The sequence below is a fragment of the Thunnus albacares genome, chromosome 16, assembly GCF_914725855.1.
Source record: "Thunnus albacares chromosome 16, fThuAlb1.1, whole genome shotgun sequence".
Lineage (NCBI taxonomy): Eukaryota > Metazoa > Chordata > Actinopteri > Scombriformes > Scombridae > Thunnus > Thunnus albacares.
Window position 1 is genome coordinate 9,561,637 of NC_058121.1, and position 24,842 is coordinate 9,586,478.

General features: G+C 37.6%; 2 protein-coding genes across 8 annotated transcripts; one reads left to right on the forward strand and one right to left on the reverse strand.

The window, feature by feature from the left end:
• Positions 1-453: 453 nt before the first annotated feature.
• Positions 454-8,083, reverse strand: rnf8 (ring finger protein 8, E3 ubiquitin protein ligase). 5 transcript variants are annotated; one of them, XM_044329534.1, is made up of 9 exons: positions 8,009-8,083; positions 7,239-7,367; positions 5,716-6,161; positions 4,851-5,058; positions 4,039-4,101; positions 3,772-3,861; positions 3,572-3,679; positions 3,136-3,340; positions 454-900 (listed from the first exon to the last, which is right to left on the reverse strand). In XM_044329534.1, the coding sequence occupies exons 1-9, from the start codon at positions 8,066-8,068 to the stop codon at positions 689-691; spliced, it is 1,521 nt and encodes a 506-aa protein (XP_044185469.1). In that variant the 5' UTR covers positions 8,069-8,083; the 3' UTR covers positions 454-688. The 5 variants fall into 5 exon arrangements, with proteins under 5 accessions (XP_044185469.1, XP_044185467.1, XP_044185468.1 ...); XM_044329532.1 differs by lacking the exon at positions 8,009-8,083 and adding an exon at positions 7,614-7,978; XM_044329533.1 differs by lacking the exon at positions 8,009-8,083 and adding an exon at positions 7,614-7,977 and having other exon boundaries at positions 454-897.
• Positions 8,084-9,077: 994 nt separating this feature from the next.
• Positions 9,078-23,743, forward strand: aida (axin interactor, dorsalization associated). 3 transcript variants are annotated; one of them, XM_044330015.1, is made up of 11 exons: positions 9,085-9,445; positions 10,218-10,284; positions 10,371-10,424; positions 11,237-11,291; positions 11,391-11,454; positions 12,923-13,026; positions 13,199-13,207; positions 15,618-15,740; positions 16,050-16,172; positions 20,883-21,000; positions 21,084-23,743. In XM_044330015.1, exons 1-11 carry the CDS (start codon positions 9,339-9,341, stop codon positions 21,181-21,183), a joined length of 924 nt encoding a protein of 307 aa, XP_044185950.1. In that variant the 5' UTR covers positions 9,085-9,338; the 3' UTR covers positions 21,184-23,743. The 3 variants fall into 3 exon arrangements, with proteins under 3 accessions (XP_044185951.1, XP_044185950.1, XP_044185952.1); XM_044330017.1 differs by lacking the exon at positions 9,085-9,445 and adding an exon at positions 9,496-9,952; XM_044330016.1 differs by lacking the exon at positions 13,199-13,207 and having other exon boundaries at positions 9,078-9,445.
• Positions 23,744-24,842: the final 1,099 nt, after the last annotated feature.

Genomic DNA, 24,842 nt, shown 5'->3' on the forward strand with positions numbered 1-24,842 from the left:
AGTGTGACAACCTATTTGACAAAATTGATCGCAAGCAAGTTTCAAGTCTAAGCTGATATTAAAACATTTTTTTTTATTTTAGATTTTTTTTCTCATGTGTGTGTGGGGGGGCGGCTTTGCCTTTCATTGACAGAATACAAAAGACAGACAGACACCCCTAAATTGTTTTTTTTTTTTACACATAGAAATGAAGCCTGTAGCTGACTGACAGGTTGGAAAATGGCTTACTGCAAAGAGAGTTCATGGACTAAAAGCAAAAACACTACTTTCTCTCTCCAATAAAAGGTCATTCATTTACATATCACAACTTGTGAAGCCAAGGCATTCTCAAAAGACACTTTCTATTTGACCTAGATAAGATTTACTAGTTCATAAGTACCTGAACAACAACGCATCACTGATTGTATAAAGTCATCAAGTGCTTCAAAACATAGAGGCAGGAAGTGACTGTGATAATGCATAGGAAGAAACTTTATTCCTTTTGTTGAAAATAAAGACAATTAGACAACTGATAGTTTTACAAAAAGAAAAAAACAAAACATAAACCTTAGCTGACTCTGGTTCCTGGACTCATGATGAGACCAAACTTTACGTACTTATCATAAAGGTCCCGGAAACTTTCCAGGGAAATGCAAACATCAACACTGAAAAAGTCCAATTCACATTACAGCCCAAAGTAGAAAAAGGGCTAATCTTCAGACTCATCAACACTGTCATCAGAGTAACCACTGTAGGAAGAACTGGAGTCCACATGGATGCTACTGTCTGTGTCCACGGACACCACAGAGCTGAGGCTGCTGTAGCTCAGGCTGCTATCTATGGACACCATGCTGCCGTCACTGTCGCTGCTCCCGCTGCTGTCGTCGTCGTGGATCACCATCACCTCTGCGGAGTCAGCTGCTGGCGAACAAACACAAAACGCATCATCCCACTGAGCCACTTTCAAGTCCTTCACATGACTTTTAAGGATGAGTCCTTGAAAAGACCAAACCCGACAATCCATTTCTCAATACTTTTTGACTTTCAGCCTGTTCGTTCCTACTGACGATGCAAATCTTAAAAAAAAAAAAAACACAACATTTTTTTCACTTAACATTTTTAGTTGCACTTTTAAAAAAGGCTAAATAATCTCCTAAAACAGCTGAGAACTGTAGTTCTCAGCAAAATATTTCATTAAATAGAAGTAAACTGTATTTATTGGGAGCTACTTTCAGCTGTGGATGAACACACATTTGGTGCTCTAGTGAGTATTTATGGCAGCAGGATGATTTAAGTGTGATTGGCTAAAAATAATCCTAACCCAAATGAAAGAACATGTCACTCAGTGCAACAGTGAGGCTCATTCATGTTTTTTTAAATCATTTTTGGACAACAATGGAGCTCTGTGGCACAGATGGAGAAGATATATCAGGCTGAATCAGTGCCACATTAAAAAAAATGCTTGAAAAACCTTCCTGTAATGACTGGCATTTGATTTTGTTTTAATTCTCTTTCTCTGTTATATTTTATGTTACTGTATTTTGATGTGTATTGTGGTTTTGAAAGGTGCAACAGAAATAAAGTTGACAAACTTACAATTTAACAGTTTGTATCTGTATTCTGATCAATAAGCCTGAATATATTCCCTAAGTGCAGCACATATACCTAACATTCATAGTTAGAAGTGATTCAATCCCATATGTTTATTTTTGCTCTTGATATTGAATCAAATTTTACTTGATGCTTTAATTCCAGCATTTCTTAATATCATGCAACAGAAAGAGAAATAAAAACAACCTCTTTGTGCTGCCATCTTGTGTTGAAAACTTTGGTCAACCCACCTGCACGCCTCCTTTTTCAAAATCGTGTAGAAGGCCAAGACTGAAAGCACTGACAGTAAATCGGCTTTACACCCAGAAAACCACTTTTTTTTTTAAACTGCTCGAGAGCCTCTGAGCAGTTTCACTGCACCCACGGGGGGTCGAGCACCTTGCAGTTGCTGCTGCTGAGAGCGAGAGGAGCATTAGTCACTGAGCTCACCCAGACACGTCAAGGCTGCCCTGTCATTTGATCTGATGAATGTGGTATTGCACACCATCGCACACGGCTGTCAGTCAGATATTAATGCTATATGGGTCATCCATGTGGTAACTTGTACACGAGTGTGATACTAACCAAGTATGCTGCATCTTTTCCAAGTGCTTTAGTACAACAAATTCTCAAAAAGCATAATGTTGTTGAGTATTTAAGACTTCTGGCTGACACAGATTTAGGTCCCATATGACTTGTTATATCTCTTTCACAAGAACTGTCCACCGAGATGTAGTATGTTAATATGAGAATTTTGTCACAACATAACTATAGAAAACCAAAGTGAAACTTCAACTTATGGATTCTGACTGATTCTGATAAGAAAAATGCATTCAAAATGACTTTGATGTTTCTACTAACTAGAAATCCAGCTTCGAAACACAGCACAACTCCTGCTTTACTCCATATGTCTTAATACGGTATAAAGGCTGTTTTTTGAAGCCTTTAACAAACACCATTTCCCATGAAACATTGACCATCTCAGGTTAAACGTCACGGCTCGACAAAAGAGGTGAGTTCTTGGGGGAGTCAGGGAGTTGCGGTTAGTTTAAACATGTCTTTAATAACTGAACGTGTAGAGGTTTTCAGACAGGAGAGATTTCAGCTAAAAACTTGGAAAAATCACTTTAGATGAGAGTGTTGGTGAATGTTGTCGATATGGAACGAACCGATACGATGACGTGGGTACCTACACTGCCGTGCTGGTAAATTTTCATGGGAGCTGTCACTTTTTGTATGCCCACTATGTAATTAATTACATTAAAATGACCAAGGTTTCAGTTCATAATACTGTAGCATGTGCTTTGGCTCTCTATCTGAGGAGACAAATAAACAATAGTGTCAGATTAATGCCAACCAAATATGGGACTTAGCAAAGGAATGTAGGAGATAACAGAGTATCAAGGTTCATTTCCAGTCTCCACTGAAAGCTTTACACCACCCACCACCCGAACGTTGTGTATATACTGTATATCATCGAGCTTCTGTTCAACTTGTTACAACTCCACTCCTCTGACTGTCTTAACTTCAGGATACTAATGACGCTGTTGATAACGCACCTCTCACCTTTCCTCTCAGAGATGAGCGTCTGCCGCCTCGCCTTCATATCCAGGCTCAAGTTCTCCACCATGCGGTCAATGCAGTTGTCCAGCGCCAGACAGCGGGTCTGAGACTGGATGGCCTGTCGGCAGATGGGACACTCGTCTTTCTTTTTGCGCCACTGCTTGATGCAGTGACTGCAGAAGCTGTGAGCGCAGTTCAGGATGACAGCCTGTAGAACATATCAATACAGATTACAAGGTTTGTTTTATTTTTGAAAGGCGTTCACTTTTTGTGTGCATCTCCTGAAGTAACTCAGGGAGTCAAAGACAGTTTTGGGTGCCTGTTTTATTCCTTTGTAAATGCTGTGCAATCAGAGAAAGATTTATGTGTGGGAATAAAATGCCTAAAATGAGACAAGGGAAGATGTCATTTCCTGACACCAAATGGCTCTGAATCCTACCTCAATGAAGAGCTCCGAGCAGATGATGCACTGAAGCTCGTTCTCCAGAACTTCAGTCACTTGGGTTACGACTTCCTCTTTTTGGGCTCTCGCCTTCTCTTTCTCCTCCTACGAAAAAAAAAAAAGAATAAAGTTCTGCTGATTCCAAGCAAAACTATGCAAAAGATAAAGCTTAAATGACTGTGGATAAAGCGTCAGACCTTTGTCACTTCCAGCTCCTTGTTTTTGGCCAAGAGAATCTCTTCAAAGCCTTGTCGAGAAAGGGCAAGTTCGCCGATTACTTTCTTTTGCTAAGGATGTTGAAAACAGATTCACAAATCTAAGTCCATTTTATGCATACATAAGCACTCTAAAACACTCCATTTTACCATGTTTATATCTCACATTTTTACATTATAAATGCTGTGTCTTGTTGCTTGTATTAGTGTTTCTTTAAAAATACATAAAAACTCCAATTTGCTACGTACCTCTTGCAAAGCCTCCTCCAACTGCTTTTTCAAAAGCTCCTCTTGGTGCTGTGTTTTCTGTGCCTTTGAGTAAAATGTTTTATTTTGTTAAAATTGTGCTCTTATGGATCATGTATACTTCCATGCCTTGTTATAATGTAATACAACACTTTTTATAACCTCTGGAAAAACTCTTGACCCACAAAACAAACGATAGAGAAATTTTAAGCTTCTGTTACGGGGGGGGGACGACAATTACTGATATCATTCACTCATGCAGCCTTATCTGTGAATGTCACACAACCTTTCTGTGAAGGAAGTCTGACATCCAGAAACATTTACAATTTCTGCGTATTCTGAGTAAGAAACGTAGAACTTTAAATGTTTCATAATGATACACACAAGACTAAATGTCTTATAGATAAGTGAAGAGCATGTAACTGTTAGAGGGTTGGTTCAATTAAATCACCAAAAACATTTCTTTCACTCATTGTGAGTGTTTTCTAGAAATGCAGATAAGTTTCAGTTTTATGTGCCACTCTTTTAAAGTTGCGATCATGACAATATATTTTTTGTTTTGGCTTTTCTCTTTTATGTAATTTATTGTGTATACAAAGATATTTTTTGTACAAATTTGCAAAATAGTTTCATATAATTTAAGTTTAAATTGATAATGATGATTGACATAATAAATACCTTACAGCAAACTTTCGAAAAGTCAATGACCACAATGACTGAACAACAGAAAAGCATTATTCAAATCTGCACATCAGAAGCAAATGCTGGTTATTCATATTCCTTTGTGTGAAAGGAGCTACTGAAAAGCCTCTCACCTCTAGCTGCCTCTTAGTTTCATTGAAGGATTTCTCTAACGTCTCCATCCTGTGCATCTTGGCTCTGAGCGTCTCCAGCTGCCCCTGCAGCTCCTTGACCTGCTCCTCTCTGAGCGGGTCAGCCCGTCGGGGCTCCCCCCCCAGAGAGGCTACCTGCCTCTGGGTGTCGTCCACCTGCTCCCTCAGCATCAGAATGTTCTGGCTGTACCTGCAGAGATAAATAAATGAAAGGACACCAGAGAAATTTAAGTTTCTATTCATAACAACAAGAACAAAAAAAAAAAAAAAATTTGTACAACTGCAAAACAATGTTAAAAAATTAAAGATTATTTTCCATTATTATCGTTTTATTTTCTTATGTTTATGTTTTGCTTGCATCGTACAAATAAAGTGAGAAGATAATTTACCTGCGGCTTCCATCTTTTTTTGAAACGGAGAAATAGAGTCGCAACTTTGGAAACGGGTTAAAAATCTTTTTCATTGTGTAGCTCACAGATAAAATCATTTTTGAGGACAGACAGAGGAGTGTTTCAGGATTCTGGAAATATTATATAATAAATGAGTCACTAGTCACAAGTCATTTGTCAAGGAAAACTGTCTAGAGATTTCCTGCTTTGTTGTCTTACATGACAGCAAACTGAAAATATTTGGGTTTAAGAGCAGCTGTTTGGGCTCTGGAAACTTGTAAGGAGCATTTTTAAAACTATTTTCTGACAGTTTATAGACTAAAAGATTCATCAAATACAGTAAAGTATTTGGCAGATTAATATATAAGATTAAAGACAACTGTTAGTTGTAGCCTTTAAGTCATTCAGAAAAACTGATACTTAGCTCTGTGACTCAGATATAATGATATCACACATACATCTGTAAGTTGTCCAGGTCACAGAGAATGCTGGAGCCATCGGAGGATCGGTCTACTTCTTGGATTTGTCTACTGGGACCAGTTTCCTCCTGGGTGTGACTGAGCCGCTGGTGGTGCTTCACTGGAGACAGAGGGCAGGGCTGTGCAAAAGACTTGTCTGCAGATGAGCAGCGGTACAGTTTGGGCTTTGAGGTAGACGGCTCAACTTCTTCCACGGTCAACTTCCTCTTGGGCTTTTTGGGTATTTGTGATGCTCTGGCACCTTCTCTGTGTCCCTTTGCTAGGCAATGTTTAATGTCTCTGAGTGGCCGTTTTACCAGCAAGTAGTCGAACTCTACTTTGGTTTCAATCACAGGTACTCCGAGCTGTATGGAGTCTCCAAGCCGCAGCCGGTGGGCTTCTTCAGCAGGTATGCGGTTTCCATTCACCCACACACCGTTGAGACTCTGAGAAAGAAAACAACACTGTCTTCATCAGCTCCAGTTAAATATAGTACTTATACACCAAGAATAACAATATCAAGAATATCAAGAACATGTCTCTAGATTTAAAAATGTGTTTGACTCAGTTTAAGATGCTAAATTGTTTTTATCCAACCCCGACTAAAATGATGGAAATGTCAAAGATGTGAAGGAACATTTATGCATATTTATTGCTTAGGAAATGCCATTTAATTCACACTTAAATGGTGGCCATAAATGTATTTTGGATTCACTCTTGACTATATATATTAGGTGACCCACTAATTATAGAGGACTGTGGAGCTACAGAAATGATCCACACTAGAATCAAGCTGTGTAAGTTGGTGGGTTTCATGTAAGGATGCACTGTATACTTCAACTCCAGGTATCAATCTAATACCATGTGCCTTCATTTTCACAAGTTTAAAATCTGTATACCACACTGTGTGGAAATCATTAGAATCCTTTTTTTAAAAATGAGGCCGGGGATTGTTGTGGCACTAAAATTCATCTGGCAGGCTGCCATAACTGAGTAAATGTAACCGATATTGGAAATTTCATAATGACACTGACAAGTAAATAAAAGATAAGACAAGAAGGACTTTGTATTATGTTGAAGTTACAGGAACCTTTAAATACATTCTTTCTTAAAACAAGGACTGTGAATTTTGTCCCCCATCACTTACATTGTAGGCACAGTTGGAGGAGATCTTCTAATAGTCAGTATGAACAGGAGGAATTATTATGCTGAGCTAAACCAGTTTCTATGTTCATAAGGGCGCCTAACTGTCGATTTAAGACAGACTTCAAAAATTGTGGACCTGACCTCTAAACAAAATGAGTATATAGTAGTATATAAAATTAGAAACATAAATATTTGTGTATGCAAGTATGTATGTGGGTGGGTGCACAGGGCATGCTTGTGTAGGTATGTCTTTACTTTTTTTGGTCTATTTTTAATGATTTGCTTAATAGAGGACTTTTGAATGAGTTTATACAGCACAGCAAATTGGCAAGACTAGTGTAAATATTCATAATGGACCAAATCAGATCCCTGGCTACCTTCTTGTCTGTCACTGTCCATTGGCCATCTTCCCTTTGCCTAAAAGTACAGTGCAGTCTGGAGATCATCAAGGGACAAGTTGGAGAAAACAGCTGGTAGGTTACATCCACACCACGTCCGACGGTGATCTGAACAGTCAAAAACAACAATATGACACACAGAAATACCACCTGTTAGCTCGTAAAATGTTAACAACAAGGCGTTTTCTTCAGCCGTTTAAAACAGGCGGATACTTTCGATGAAAAATTGAAAATATAAACCTTACAGGAGACCGTATCTTAAGTGGGAAAGCTCAATATGCCGTGAAAAAGTTTTGGGGGTTAAAAGAAGGCAGATTTAAGTCTGCTAAGCTAGCTAACATTAGCAAACTGCACCTCTGTGTTTTCGAGCAGGCGGAGCCAGTCTGAATTTCTTCCGACTCTCATCAAACATAAAACCTCCGAGTCGCCACATTCGTCCTCTTCAGCCGCAGGCGAATCCGTAGTTACATTATCCATCTTATCTCATTCTGTCAGTGGCTAACACGACCTAAAACACCACTGCTGTGTTGTTGCAGAGCCTCCGTCCCATAGCTAACGTACAGCTACAGCAGCGTCAAGCGCGAGACTGACAGCACGAAACCGGAACACGTTTGGTTTGTTTTCTAAGTACACAAAGTTACACGTGTCGTCATTCAATAACATTCATTAAATTTACCATTTTATGATACTACACTGTATCATTGGGCCTGAGCTTTTAAAATAAGGAACCCACTGTCCAGAAAACTTACCGCATTAAGCACGTGATCTGAATAAGACTCAAAAATATACAGTTCTGTGTTACTTGTCATAAAGGAAACCTCTTAGTTTATTCTGTTCTTTTCAAATGGAAATATATACCAATGACATCTATTCAAAACACAACAGTGGAACCTGCTATTCACACATTTAAATATAGGTTATTGATTTTCAATAAAATCAATCAACACAATAGATAAAAAAAAATGTAAATGAAAAGTGAATACATGTGATACTTATTTGAAAAAAACAAAACAAATGTAGATTCTAAATTTGGAAAATTGGGACAAAAACTATTTTATATCATTTTTTTATTGCACAAATTGAATCAATTTGGCAAATCAATCAATTCATTATTGGGAGTAAATTAGGACAAAATGTCCTACACTCCTATCAGTGTTAACTAAAATAATACATTTACAGTTAAATTTCACAGTGTTCCCTGAATGTTTAGCTGTTAAAGGATTGTTTACATATCTGCAAACACTGAGCAAAATAATTTAGACTGCACCCAATTATTTTCATTATCAATTAATCTGACAATTATTCTTTTTTCATTAGTTGATTAATTCTTTGGTCTATATAAAAAAAAAAAAACCTGCGAAAAAAGCTAATCACAATTTCCTAAAACCTCAAAATAAAGTCTTCAATTGGACTTTTTCGTCCGGCCAAAAGTCCAAAACCCCAAAATATTCAATTTACTATCACATAAAGTCAAAAAGCAGCAATTCTCGCAAATGAGAGGCTGGAACCGTCAAACATTTGGCATTTTTGCTTAAAAAATTACTTAATTTCTGTTCTTTTCTATCGATAGACTAATTGTTTATCAATTGACTAAATGGTTCAACTCTATAAACAACATTTGTTTATGGAGTTGAAACACACAAAAGGCCAAATTATAATCCAAACAAGCCTATAAACCAAACTAATGTTATATATGTGATTACAGCTGCAAACTATATGGTGAATAAAGCTAACTGAGCCTTTAGATGAAATACCAGTTTAACATGTTTTCCACATTGCTGTTTTAATTGCCATCAACACATTTACTGAACAGACATCCTGTTGCCGCTCAGTCGGGCGACCCCGCGTATCGAAACGCGCGCACCCCGAGCTCCAGGCGGGACTTCCTCTCTGTTGCGGATGCGATATTAGGGTGAGCAGGCAGAAAGGGCTTGGTCGGGGTGTCACCGGTCTATCTGTGCGCCTCTGGACAGCACATAACCTGGCTGACGACGCTGCTGCTGCTCAAGCCCCGTAGATGAGTCTCCTCCTCGGCTATGCTGCCCTGAGAGCGCCGCCGCGAGTATCCGCCCTGCCAACATGTCTGATGTCAACAAGACTGTTCAGAAATGGCACGCCAGTTTCAGAAAAGGCACAGACTTTGACTCGTGGGGACAATTAGTGGAGGCTATAGATGAGTACCAAATGTAAGTTGCGTTCAACATGTGTATCCTGGCTCTCCACACAGCTGGTTTAACCTGAGCACAGCGCGGCGGGCGGCATGCTTCTTTTTCCTCTCCTTTTTCATCCATCCATCGCTCCTTAAATCTGCAGGGAGATAACCCACGGAGGAGGAGACAGTGGGTGCATGCACGATGCTTTACAAGAAGTTAGCTTCTGAGCTGTCAGTTTGCCCTCAGAGCAGTAAATAAACCCTAACCCATCCATGACGTGATGTGGCAGTTGTTGCAGAGAGACCAGAGTCGCTGTATGTGTATGTATGTGTGTATGTGTGTATGTGTATGTGTGTGTGTGTGCAGTGTGTTGCATCCCAGCTTCATTCACCACCAGTTTGAGTTGAGGGAGAGTCCTTTAATGGAAGATCATCCAGAGCTGCTTGCAGAGTGCTACGTTATGTGTCATGCAGTGCAGAAACGGGCCAATATTCCTCAGAGTATTGAGAAATAGTCAGCCACACCCTCTCATTGTTATGGGTGGGTTTCATCTGTTTAGTGAACACTGCTTCCTTCTTAACACGAGACTCTCTAGAAAAAAAAAATCCAAAATGTGATCTGCTTTGTTAACTAATTAATGTTTTGTTTCAAATTGCACTAATAATGCAAAATGTGTAGCTTACGTCTTTTTTCTTTGACCACAAGGGGGCGCAGAGATACTTAATACAGACACCTTACATTACAGGTTTCATTGGTAAAGTCATGCATCATGAGCTTCTAACTGTGTTGTTCTTGGTTGATTTAGTCTGGCACGACAACTGCAAAAAGAAGTCCAGTCAACAAATTCATCAGACTTCACAGAGGAACAGAAGGTAATTTTTACATCTGTATTTAACCTCTGGGCAGAAAAGTCTTTACTTTTCATAAACTGAAAAGTATTTTGTTTGTTTGTTTTTAGAAAACTTTAGGGAAGATTGCAACATGCCTGGAGATGAGGAGTGCCAGTTTGCAGGTTTGTAGTTTGAACTTGACAAGCATGCTTTTCTTTTTTTTGTTGTTGTTGGGTTTTTTTATTTTTTTATTTTTTATTTTTTAGAAATACTGATGTTCTGAGTCCATAATATAGACTGTATAGTCCAAACTCCACCAGAGTAACTTCAACCTCCAATTAAATGTTTGACTAGTCACCAAAAGAAAAAAAAGAAGAAAATTTTATTTATTATTAAAAAAAAAAAAGTGTAAAAAATGTTCCTTTTTTTTACTACACCAGGCATTTTTTGTTAAGATTTTGTTGTTTCAGTAACTTATATTTTATCATGTACATTTAGTGCTGTAAACTGTGAGTTTGATCTCCCTGTAATATGTAGTAAAGGCTTCTTCCAGCCTTCTCCACACTGCCAGGAATATAATTCTTGTGGAGAAAAAACTCCTTTATTTAACTTTATTTAAAATTCCTTCATTTAAATGTTGTTGTTGTTGTTTATATTATTATTATTATTATTATTATTATTATTATTATTATTATTATTCCTAGAATAAGTCACATTATACCTGAATGTATCTGCTTCTAAAAAACATAATTTGTAATTAATATGTAGCATAAACTCTCCCTTTGTTCATTAAAGCCTCTAATTATACAGAAACAATACAGAGACTGTTATGTTAAACATACTGTAGCAACTGGTGGTTCATAACGTCACTAAAGGTCACTTTCAGGTAGTTTTTATCGTTTTGCCTGTTTCTGTCTTTGTCACAGCAGTTGTCTATTTTCTTATAAATTCAGATGTACATGTGTGTTAAATGTGTAATTTTTCTGATCTTTAGTGCACGCAGTCAAAGGAGGAGTTCAAGTTAGAAGATCTGAAGAAACTGGAAACCAGTAAGTTTACCAATTGGGAAGGGAGTGTCTGCTTGTCAATACTCCTGTCATCACCGGGTATCCTGATCTCCTACATTCACATCTATTTCTCTTTTCTAGTTATTAAAAATATACTGACCTACAACAAAGAGTTTCCCTATGATGTCCAGCCGGTGCCCTTAAGGTAAATACGCATCACTCAATATCTATGTTATTACTGTGTTGAGCTTGTATTTAACAGCATATCTTCCTTTTAGAGTTAAAACTGAACCTGGTATACAGTAAATATTGTGTACATGATGCCTGTAATTAACTGCATGTATGCTACTAATGTGTGTTAACCCTTAAATCATAGTTTCCTTAAATAGCTATCTTTAAGGTTGTTTGAAATCATCTCATTTTACATTGACTGACAGTATCATATATATTTTGTATCAGTCTGTTCCAGCTCCTCATTGAGGCTAGATGATGTTCATATGTGTCAAATATTCAGTATTTATCAAAAGGAAATATTGTACTATAGATTCTTGTGCATCATTTTCCTAAATTTCAGCCTGACATATTTGATATGATTGGAAACTTTGGAAATTTGAAAATTCTGCGAGTTTGAAAAAATGTTTGGCTGAAAATGTTTGTAGCAGCAGGCTGCTCCATGTTTTAACATACTTTGAGAAGCTGAATAATTACTGTCCTTTTGCACATCTGGACACAGTTTTGTCCTGTAATTTTCTATAATGTGTGTGTCTGCATGCATTATGTATATATTCCACCATTTGTGCATTGATAGATGAACATTTAGTTGTACACATTTTGTGCATCCACTATAAGCTATAAAGTATGTTGTTGTAATTCCTTGGATTACTTTCCATGCTCTGTTTGCTCCGTTCATACCCTCTTAGCACCCTCAAGAGCACCGCAAACAGTTGCAAAATAAATCTTAATGATCCCCTCCAGTCATGTTTATAATAATTAAATAATAATATATGATTAAAAATGCTCTGCTTGGAATAATAACATGTCTGATAGTATTTCCCCCCAAAAAACTACAATTACCTTATAGAAACCTTAAAATGACTATTTTCTCCCTTTCTCCTACTTCACTGGAGGCTTCAAGTTTCCACATCACACTTGGGTAGATTGAATACTGGACCATGATTGGCTCCAAACTAGTTGTGATGTCTTAAAATCATCTTAAAGGTACACACCTTAAACTCAGATTTAAGGTGAGCTCAGAGAAACTTTCCCCCTTCAGCAGATGAATGTGAAAACAGCTTTCTAGTGTCAAACTCTGCACATACGTCATTCTGCACAGTGAAGCTCAAACATCCAAGAGAAGGAACAATAAGTAAAACACATTTTTGATTGGAGGGGCACTTAAAAGGTCACACGATGATATTAACAGAATAGGAAAGATGAAAAAAATTATTTCTGCTACACCAAATCATGTTTCTTCATTTGCCTCTGTCTAGTCTTTTCTTTGCTGGATTATTCTACATCTTGGGGCCTCTCAAAATTAGTAATATAAAACTAGAAAAAATCACTATGGTTGGTTGCAACCTGTGATGATGGAGTGCAAATGACATTGGTTTGTTTGAAAGGGTCACAAAGTAAAAAGGTTGAAGTGCTTCAATTTACCGTTCCTCTTTTGTCAGGAAAATCCTTGCTCCGGGTGAAGAGGAGAACCTCGAGCTGGAGGAGGAGGAGGATGCTGCAGCAGGAGCAGGATCTACAGAAGCTTTTCCCCCACGAGCTCCTGGTACTGTACTCTCGCCAATAACAGTTTATCAAACGCTGTTTGGGATGTTTGCCTGGTGCTACGTCATGTTGTCCAGTTTTGGAGGGCTGTTTGACTGTGTGTCTTTTTGTTCTTCCTGTCGGTGCTGTGCATGGCTTCATCGCTCATTCCTACCTGCCTGCTTCATTTGCAGCTTCGCAAGGTATGGCGTTATCAACAAACACTGTCTAAATTTGTCTTCTAGTGCAGTGCATGACAAATATGTTTTTTTTTTTTATCATAGCTTTTCAGTGGAAATACAGGACAAAAGTTTTAGATTTCATTTTAGAATCAGAAGCTTATTTGTTTTGTGATCGTAGATTTTAGTCATGAAGACCTTTTTGATTTACTCTTCTGTCAACAGGGAGCCACCTTCTTTTCAAGCCAGCCTCTATTCAGACAAAATATATCTTCTCATAGAGAATTTCTTTCATTATCTGTCTTTCTGAAAAGCAGAAACATGATAGTGGAGTCAATATCCTAAGTCTAATTGGTATATTCTACTCTGCTGGAAAGCAGATAATACTATGACTCTTTTAGCATTCAACAACTACATCTCCAGTGAGGTTTTGAGGCCGTGCCAACGCCTTAGATGCGTGGGAGTTGTAGTTATTGAATTCTGTCAAAAATAATTATTGTTTTATCTTGGTTAAAATGATGAGATGCTCAATTTTTTGAGCAGTAGTAAATATACAGACAGGTGACAAATTAAAGGAAAAGCCAACATAAAGTGTCTAAGTAAGAGCAGCATAAACATTGTTACAACAATAAACACAAACAGACAAATACAACTGTCACACATAACAGATGAGTGAACACAATATCCAGTTAATATGTACCACAAGGTCAAGGACAAAAATCCAGTTATGATGCATAAACAGGTACAATTTTGTTAAACAATTTCAGTGAAAATTTAGGAGCAATCACATTTACCAAGAGTACTATTTACTCAATGCTTTAAAATGGACTTAAATTCCTCCTCAGTAATCAGCTCTGACAGTTTCAGGTCATTCTGTACATTAATCCAGGGAGAAGGGGTAGCGTATTTAAAAGCTTTTTTTCCTAATTCTGTTCTAACTCTGGGGACCCACATCTGTAGAATATCATGAGAGCACAGGCCATATTGATTTTGGTTTTAACACATGTATGTACACAGATAAGGAGGAACCAGCCCAGGGAGAGATTTATATATAAAAGCCAACAAATGCTAAAATCTGCGGACATACAGAGATAGCCACTTAGCAGCAGCATACAGAGTTCAGTGGTGTACAAGATTGCCACAGCCAGTAATACAACGTAAAGCACAGTTGTATACAGTATCCAACTTCTTTAAGCACTGGTCAGGTGCATTTATAAAGAGCCATAGCTGTAATCCAGTTAAGTTAAAAAAGTTGCTGAAATCAAGTGTTTCCTCGCCTGGAGGGAGAAACAGGATTTACTCCTAAAAAAGAAACTTAATTGAAGTTTCAGCTTAGAAATAAGGTTTTCAATGTCTGATTTGAATGACAAGTTCTGATCAATAATAATACCTAAATACTTAGGCTATATGTTATGACTATTTCAACCTCTTGAGCAGTTGAGATCTTAGGAAGATTAGATGATAACTCTTTGTCATTTGAAAATAGCACAAATTTGGATTGTCTCCATTTCACATCAACTTTAGTTGAGTCAAATGGGACTGAACAACATCAAAGGCAGACTGTTTGAATTCAAGGGTTTGTACTACTGAAGTATGAGTAATAGATAACTGTATCATCTGCATAAAAATGGAACGCAGCATTCAATAATTACCAAAAAGATTATTTACATATATGGATATAGATAGATACCAATTAGCTCAAAGTTGCTCTGCTAAATATTTTTATATTAACAATGGATCAAATGGCTATGTTTAATATGAAAGGCGTTGTTTGTAGTGATGAGTATTATCACCTGAGTCTGCAGTCCCCCTTATCTTTACAGAGTCTTTTAGCGTCTTTAAGCTCATTTTTTTGGTATTTACAGTTTTTCTGTTTTCTGAGAAAAGCTCTGACAAACCCACTGAATGCTACCTGCTCAGCACCAAACAGCAGACAAACAAAGTTAGCGATTAGCTGGCGAACATAGTGGAGCATTTAGCAGCTAAAGAGCCAGATATTTCCCTCAGGTGTTGGAAGAGACCAAAACAGAGAGTGAATATTGGAAAAACACAACTCTAAGTGATTGCTAATGTTGGTCTGTCATTGGCTGGATGTGTAACTTGTTTGCTAGCACATTCGACATAACATTGTCCGGTGGCCTAAATGAGTTAATGCAGCTTTAATATGTTGTGAGAAAATATCAATATCATGTTTGAACTTTTCAGAAAACTAATGATAAAAACTCTCAGTGGGAAAAAATATATTAAGAAGAGACTGAGCGCTAGTGAAACAGAAGCTTGCATGGTTACTATTTTTAATATTTAAATGGTAATTTAACACTAAAACCTGTCATCTGGTGATAAAAGGCATGCTACTGAAAATGTCTGTTGGTGATGTCACTACATTTTGTCGTGACAGGCAACTGCTAATTTCAGTGACCTTTATCCTCTACAGGTACCTTGTTGCCACGGTTACCTTCAGAGCCTGGGATGACACTGCTTACAATAAAGATTGAAAAAATTGGGTTGAAGGATGCCGGGCAATGCATCGACCCTTACATGACCATTAGCGTCAAAGGTATTGATCTCCATCCTATCCTGCACATCTGAAATGTCTGGTGCCTGGACTAAAGTGAAATGAGTTTAGTGAGTTGGTGAAGATCTCCACTGCTGCTGGTTTCAGATTACAGACACACCCTTTTATCTGCTGTGGTTCCTCATATTCTCTCAATATCTTTTAAAGAAATGCTGTTTAAGAGCTTTGGATTGCCCATGTTTCTCTGAAGATGTGCAGGAAATCTTACAATCTGCCTCTTATAGAGTTTGTTACAGCTGTATAAATGCCTTCTAATGAGATTCTCTCTCGCCTCTGTTTCTGTTCCTGCAGATTTGAACGGTGTAGATGTCAATCCAGTCCAGGACACCCCAGTGGCCACCAGGAAGGAAGACACCTACATTCACTTCAGTATTGACGTAGAGATCCAAAGGCATGTGGAGAAATTACCCAAAGGTAACACCTGAGACTTTATCCAGAAAAAGGCTGGATTACCAACTGTGCAAAGCGGGCAAGTGTCCTGGAGCCGGTTGCACCAGCTGTTCTTAAGTTCAAACTTAGCCAATAGTTATAACATAAGTGTTTTGTAAGTGAAAATTATGCATCACTACATTAAAACTGGTTGTACACAAAATTGTTCTTGCCTAGCTAGAGATTAGTTGTTACTAAATATTTACACCCGCTAACTGCAGGTGTAATGGTGCAGACACACAGACTCCGGTGATGACGGATCTGGATGCACCAGACCACTGAACCGGTGCATGACGTGGTGGGTGGTGTTTGGTTTTTGGTCTGCTTTGATTATGCAAATTCAGACATGGCGGTTGGTCCGTCAACTTGTCATGCCGTATCCATCATGCAGCATGCGGGCGGATCTGCTGTTCTCCTTACAAAATGAATGGGATCCATCAACTTGACATCCGTCAACAGATTTGGTGTGTCTGCACCATAACTGTTGCGTAACCTAGCTGAATGAACCACCTAACAAAGCTAACATTAGCTTGCTAATATCTGACCTGTTAAGGAATATGGTCTACATGTCTGACCGGACACTTTAAATTTCACAGAAAAAGATTCTAAATCTGAAATTACAAAACTTAAAGCCAATATCGTGACTAATTGACCAAATAACAGTTAGCTTAGCATAATCAGATATTTCCCTCTCACTCTAAACTGCATGAATACTAATAATTCTAAAACACATATACAGTATTTCAGATAAGCATATATAAATAATTTATTTTATATTTTGACCTAAAACTTTAATTTCTGGAAGATATATTACAGCTTGTGATGCTACAGTGACTTCCTGTATACATAATTTTTTGCTTTTTTATTGGACAATGCTACATTACTAAAGTGGTTACTAGCTAAGCTAAGACATTTCTTAAGTTTAATGGTGCAACCTGATTTAATAAATCACTAGTTTGAAACTAGCTAGTAGTTACCAAGAATTTAGGAAGGAATTAACAGACAAATGTGATGGATTTATAAACAGCTGTCCTGTTGGCCTAATGGTTAAGGTGCATACCATATAACCACATTGTCCATGGTTTGATTCCCGGCTGGGGGACCTTTCCCTTTCCCTCTCTCTTTCCTTGCTAACTTTCTCACTACACTGACTCTCAAATAAAGGCAAAATCCCAAAACATATTCCTAAAAAAATAATAATAAAGAAAGAAAAGAAACCCAGTCCAGGGTTCTTGGGGCCCATTTCATGAATGCAACTGTCTTATTTCAAAAATGATTGTCACTCTCAAATTACAGATACAGTCCTCATGTATGCCCATTCATGGGTCACAAGTATGGTGTTCCTTTTTGTTTAGTTAAATGTGTTAAAAATTAAGGCAAGGTTGGGATTTCATGTTGTAAGTTGCAACTTGCATGTTGCAAATTTGGTAAAACAGGCCACAGGTTCACTGCCTGTCAAATATGGTTTTGGTAATTTGATTAATTGCTAATTATTTAGAGAATTTGTACCAGCAAAGTATAATATAAACTAAGATGGATCCTGCATTCTTACCTAATAATGTGATCCTGTCTTTTTAGTTAGTTATATTATTTATCGTGTCATGCACATACAAGTGCATTTAAATATGGTGTGCACAAAGAAGACTTTTGATTAAATTCCTGTTGGTCCTGTGTGTCAAAATCTAGTCTTAAAACCTTGATTTTTTTTTTTTGTTTTTAGTTTCTATTGTGCTCACCTGGTGCATATTCCTGAATTAAGTTTATGTTAGTGTTAAATCAAATTCCTGCAAAATAACACACAGAAAACCTGGGGCCATACAGTACAGCTGCCAAGTTTAGTCCGCTGTGTGCACTAAATGGGAACTGGGAGATGACAGCTTTCAACTCTCTTATAAATCCTTGTGATACAGCTCGTATTGTGCCAACGCCTACGACTCTGTCAAAACTTTCTTAAATTTTTTATCAACAAGATTTCTGCTCTTAGGTCTTCACCCACCTCCTTTGCTCTAGACCCTTCTGTTCTTTCTATGTGCCCAGCTGTCTTTGATCAGTTTTAGCTTGTGTCATTCTCATTATTGTCAGAGGTAGTTCATCATCTGCAGCTTACAAATGGCCCCTAGACGGTATTACTTTTTGTCTAAAATAAATTTTTATTACTGTTGTGTCAAGTATTCTTGTTTTGATAAATACCTCTGTTATTTCAGGGGGTGTTCCAGCTGCATTTAAACATATTGTAGTGTGGCCTCTTATCAAAAAGAAAAATCTGGACCCTTTTGTTCTCTCCAACTTCAGGCCAATTTTAGTTTTTATTCAACTGCAAACATTTTTAGATAACCTTGGCATTTATGAAAAGTTTCTGACTGGTTTTAAATGATGCCATAGTACTGAAACAGATCTTTTAAGAGTTTTTAATAATCTACTTTTAGCTGTTGATTCAGGGAACTCTGCTATTCTGGTGCTTTCAGACCTGACTGCTGCATTTGACACTATGGCTCATAGGATCCTTTTATCACGTCTTCGAACGGTGCGTAGGCATCAAAGGTACTGCCTTCAAATGGTTTCAGTCATACCTGACAGATAGGAGTTTCTTGGTTCTCCTAGACGAATATTCTTTGACTGCAGCCCCACTTACTTGTGGGGTCCCTCAAGGCTCCATTTTGGATCCCATCCTCTTTTCAGTGTAAATGCTGCCCTTGGGGTCCATTTTTAAGAAACATAATATTCTTTTTCATTGTTTTGCTGATGATATCCAAATCTACAGACAGGTGACAAATCAAAGGAAAAACTGGTACAGGTCTGAATGCTTGACCCTACAGTGAGGGGATCCGGTGGCTGTGTTATGCTGTGGGGGGCATTTTGCTGGCATGGTTAGGGTGCACTTGGGAAGGGTCACTGCAAATCAATACAAAGTTCCATTCCTCACTCTTGGTATTGATTGCACATGTCTCTGGAACTCTTCTGGAGGGATGAACACCATTCTTCTAAAAGATATTCCCCCATTTGGTGTTTTGATGGTGGTGGAGAGCGCTTTCCAACACATCGGTCCAGAATCTCCCATAGGTGTTCAACTGGGTTGAGATCTGGTGATTGTGAAGGCCATAGCATATGATTCTTATATTTTCATACTCATCAAACCATTCAGTGATCCCTCACGCCCTGTGAATTGGGGAATTGTCATCCTGGAAGAGACCACTCCCATCAGGATAGAAATGTTTCATCATAGGATAAAAATGATCACTCAGAACAACTTTGTATTGATTTGCGGTGACCCTGCCCTCTAAGGGGACAAGTGGACCCAAACCATGCCAGCAAAATGCCCCTCAAAGCATAACAGAGCCCCCGGATCCCCTTAATGTAGGGGTCAAGCATTCAGGCCTGCACCGGTTTTTCCTTTAATTTGTCACCTGTCTGTATCTGCCTATAAAAACAAAAAGCAAAGATTCAATGCAGCCTTTGCTGAACTGCTTAAAAGATATCAAAACTTGGACGGATTCGATGTTAATGAAAATAAGACTGAGATCGTTATGTTTGGACACCCTGACCTATTGGATGACTCTGATGGTACTCTTGGCCCTTAAGCTTCTTGCAATCGATCTTTTGTTAAGAATTTTGGTGTGATTTTTCAACTTCAAATTTTATAAACAGATTAGTTCAGTTGTCAAAACTAGCTTTTTTCAGTTAAGACATTTAGCCAAGGTAAAGGAATATCTTTCTCCCAAAGATTTCAAGAGAGGTATTTATGCTTTTATTACCTCTCGGTTAGACTATTGTAATTCTTTGTATGTGGGTGTAAAACAGATGTCTCTTCATCGTCTGCAGTTAGTACAAAATGCAGCCGCTTGTCTTATAACTGGAAAAAGAAAACGTGATCACCTAACACCAGTATTGGCCTCTTCAAGATTGATTTTAAGATTTTATTGCTAATTTTTAAGGTTTTAAATGGGCTGGCGCCACCTTATCTAGCTGAACTCTTGCACTGTCATACTCCAGTTAGAGCACTGAGGTTGACCAACTAGATGCTCTTGCATGTTCCAGCATCCAGGCTGAAAAATAGAGGTGACTGAGCCTTTGTGATGGCTGCCCCAAATCTCTGGAACAGCTTACCTATTCATATAAGAACTGTTCAGACCCTCGAAACTTTTAAGTCACTGCTGAAGACCAACCTCCTCTCTTTGCCATTCAGTTCAAGTTGAGTTTGACACCTTGACTTCATCTGCTATTGTGCTGCAGTTCTTTTATTATTATGTTTATTGTTCTCTTTTATTGTTATTTGTTATTTATTTTTAAATTTGTATATTTTGGTATTGTATTTGTTTTAAGCCTGTTCAGCACTTTGGTCAACTGTGGTTGTTTTAAATGTGCTATACACATAAATATTGACATGACAGGATACATGCACGAAGCATATAGGGTAAAAGATGGGAGGTACAGGATTGATAAGGGGCCCCAACAGGAAGTTTTTACCCCAGGGCCTCCTAACAATTCAATCCTGCCTTGATCCAGACTGACAATATGGAGTTATTATAAATATAACAGTACAATAACATGCAGGAAGTGTTATTCAAAATACAGAACAGGCTGGAAATTGAGTGTCAAAGAAATTCAATACCTGGTGAAGTAATTATTGAGTCTTATAACCCTCCTATATTCTCCTATGATATTCATATTGTTAAACCTATTCCCAAAATCTTCCAGGAGCAGCTATCTTCTTTGAATTCAAGCACTACAAACCCAAAAAGAGGTTTACCAGCACAAAATGTTTTGCCTTCATGGAAATGGATGAGATCAAACCCGGACCCATCGTAATTGAACTGTGAGTTGACTGATACATATATTTTGTGGGATTCCTTTGTGCCTGGGATCACAAAACACATAATGTACCTTCTTGAATTTCAGGTACAAGAAGCCCACCGACTTCAAGAGGAAGAAACTGCAGCTTCTCACAAAGAAACCACTTTATCTCCATCTTCATCAGACATTGCACAAGGACAGCTAAGTTGGAGCACGCCCCGCCTTGAACCATAATCCACCTCTTTTTATCTCTGTCGTACAGCCACATCCAGCAAAATGTGGTGTTTCACCTCATTACATCGAGCAATACTAAATCAAGGTCGTAGATGTTTTTTTCCATGAGTAAGAAAGTTAAGTGAACTGAGCCAAACATTAGTCACATCTGCTCAGACTGCCACATTAGTTTTTTTCTTCAGGTTTCATTTTAAGCACATTCCCTTTTGTTGCAGGAAACCCTTCATTCAAAAACTCAAAACCCCTAAAATAACAGTGTTTCAACTATTTGGAGATACAGGGTTTTCATATGACACTAGGGGTACGATGAAACCACCTCATTGTCAGTCTTCCTTAATTCACTGATTTGGGGAAATCTTGACTCACCATGTTTGTGCTGTTGGACTTTGGTCAATGGACTTCTAAACTTCTGTCAGTGGACTGCCAAAAAATATAGACTTGTTGACGAAGTCATGGCACACAGTCCGCCTCAACAAGTCACTAAAAGTGCATTCCTAAATTCTATCATCGTCCAGCGAGTCTGGAGTGTGCTATAATTATAGACTTTTACAGTGTTCAGTTATAATCAATTAATAAATGGATGAGTTTGAATATAAAAGCTATTATAAACTGAATTAAATTAGCATTTAAACTATGCATTATAAAACATAAAGTTAATAAAAGTAATAAGATAATTACATTTGCCAGTTTATTAATTTTCCTTATACTTGCTTAAATAATTAACTGTTTATTGTGAAATCGAATCACAAATTTTATTTTAAAAAGGCTTATGAATGTTACTTTTTGTTATTCCGTTTACTAATCTGTCTGCCTGTCATGTTCCATCTTACAATCTGTTGACAGTTTTCCTAACATTTAGTTTCCTTTTTATTGCTTTAACTTAAAGGTTCCATGCAGTGTTGTTGACCACTAGTGGTGCTATGGAGCAATGTTTTCCTTTTTTTTTTTTTTTTTTTAAACTTCTTTTTATTTCCTTTTATCAAGTGCAATCGTACAGTACAGTCACCTGTTCAGAGACACAACACAGGCATAAATGTCTTAGGGGGCAGTCCATGGATTTCAGCATCTTCTCAATGTCCATATATGGTTTCCATTCTCCAAAAAAAAAAAAAAAAGGGGGGGGGGGGGCAATACTGACATTCGTCCATGAGCATGGAGAAACAAATAAATTATATATATATATAAAAAAAAACATGTTCACTTTTAAATGGGAAAAGAAATCCACAGGAACTGTTTCATTATCTTTTAGATCACATCAGTTGAAAAAATATGAGATAACTGGGGACCATTTAGTCAGGAATACATCTGTTTTTAATTGTAATCTTGCAGTCATGTTTTCTATCTAGTAAATATCCTTAACTTTCTCCCTCTATTGTGTTACCATGGAGGGCAGCCTCGGCCAGGAGACTGTGATTATCTTTTTAGCAATTAGAAGAAGTAGTCTGATTGTATGGAGCAATGTTTTTAAGAGCAGGTCCAAAAAAAGTCTTAATTATTCCGGTGACACACTCCAGACTCCGTAATGGTTTAGTGTTGGATTCAGCAGTGGCATTCATAATGTAACATGGTGCAATTATGTGTTATATATACAGTTAGTGTCTTTGACCAGATGCCTCAGTGGACATTTTTAGAGTAATAATTTTTACAAGTTGTGTTGGTCTTTGCTAATTTCTCGCAATATTTGATTTAAATGGCAGATCTTCATACTCAGACTAGAATTAATGAGCTCATGACCATGTCTCAGTGAAAGGTCCCCATAATCCTGACAGTCCCCACATGTCAGTGTTAATGCTTCACTGTGTACTGAATGAAGTAAATAAAGTTTTATAAATGCATAGGCAGTAAATTGGATGCAGCATGGTTTGCATGCTGTGGATGTGTATTCTGTATTCAGTGTGAGCCTTTGGTCATGGCCCAGATGTTTAACACCAGTTTTTTTTCAGAAATGCAGTGTTCCTGTTGATTTATGCAGATTTTTATCACCTGCCAGGAAGTGGTTTTTAATCTCGTCTTAATTTGCAGATCAAAAATAATAATTTTTCTATCTACATTTATATTTGACCAGTACTTACATGGGACTGTGTCTAGAGGATGCATTTTATTTTGGATTGTGCTCTTGGACTGACTGACCAAGGATTGTTTTTCTCTTCGGATGTTACTCAGAAAAGCCCACTACTCTCATTTTGAAATGTCATGTCACCCTGTTATAAAGGGCTTTATGAAAATGAGGTTGCATGTAACTTTATATTATGTTTCCAGTCTGACTCTGCAGATGTTCTTCTTCACTAAAACATCTACATTATAATATTTGATTTTAGATTTTATTTTTGTAATGTCACAATATTCAGGACTGTAAATTAACTGTAAGATACACTAACTGATGAATATACAGTAACTGTATGTATGTATGAAGCGCTATGATGTGGTCGGACTGAGAACTGTTGAGTGTTTTAGTTTTGTTGACAGATTGAGGGGAATTGTATCAAACATTTACAATGCTTTTAATTTCTAATAAACTACAAATGAGGCTATTTGGTGGATGACTTCATCTGATGCATCATACACTGAACAGACAGCATGTGTGGTCTCTGCCAATACCAAGCCTTCTTTAACTAACTTGTTATATTTGTTATATTGCTCCATCAAAGACTTAGGAAGAGTCTTTAAAAAGAGATTAGGTTTTTCATATTCTCCAAAAACAAAGGAAACAATGGCCTCCCTTCTCCTACATCACTGGTAACATCTGCCCAGTATTTTTAACATTATTTTCATTGGATAACTGAAAATATTAAGTATATCATCTTATCCTCGGATGGATTTCCATGAAATTTGTACATCCATGCTCCCTCAGGATGAATTGTAATAATTTTGGTGATTCTGACTCTTCTAGCACCACCATCAGGTCAAATATTAAATTTGTCGAATACTTTGCTTGAAGACTAAAATACCTGCAGAACAAATGACATTCCCATCCGACTCTGCTGCACTTTGTGTTTTAGTTAAGAATTTAATTCATTAGCATTTAGCTCAAAGCACCACACCTCACAGAGCTGCTGGCATTATTAATCCATAACTGATTAACTGTTCAAGTCATTCATCAAGCAAGAATGTCTCAAGTGTGACAATTTGCTGCTTTTCTTAGTTTTATATAATTATAAACTGAATATCTTCTGAGTTTTGTACTGTTGGTTGGGTGAAACGAGCAATTTGAAGACGTCACCTTACGCTCCGGGAACCTTTGATGGCCACTTGTCACTGCTTTGTGACATTTTACAAATTATACAGTTAATTAATCATTAATAAAAAGCTTAGTTGCAGCACTTCACTGGATTGTTTTTTCCATTATAAAATGTAATTCCAAGAAAAACTGCTCACAGTAAGGTCTCTGGATTATCCAGTGACAGGGGCACTGATTCAGCATTTTTTTTATGCATTTTTCAAGCAGTACGCACCACAAATAGAATTTCACCTCACTATATTTGGGTGGAGGCAGAGATCTCAGATGTCTCAAAAGCAAGCCAAGTAAAACCAAAGGTATCTGAATGTCTAAATACCACTAGATGTTAGTAAGAATGTTTTCATTTCGCCATCCTAAAATTACAGCTTCTGACTCAGCAACAGCTCAGATGT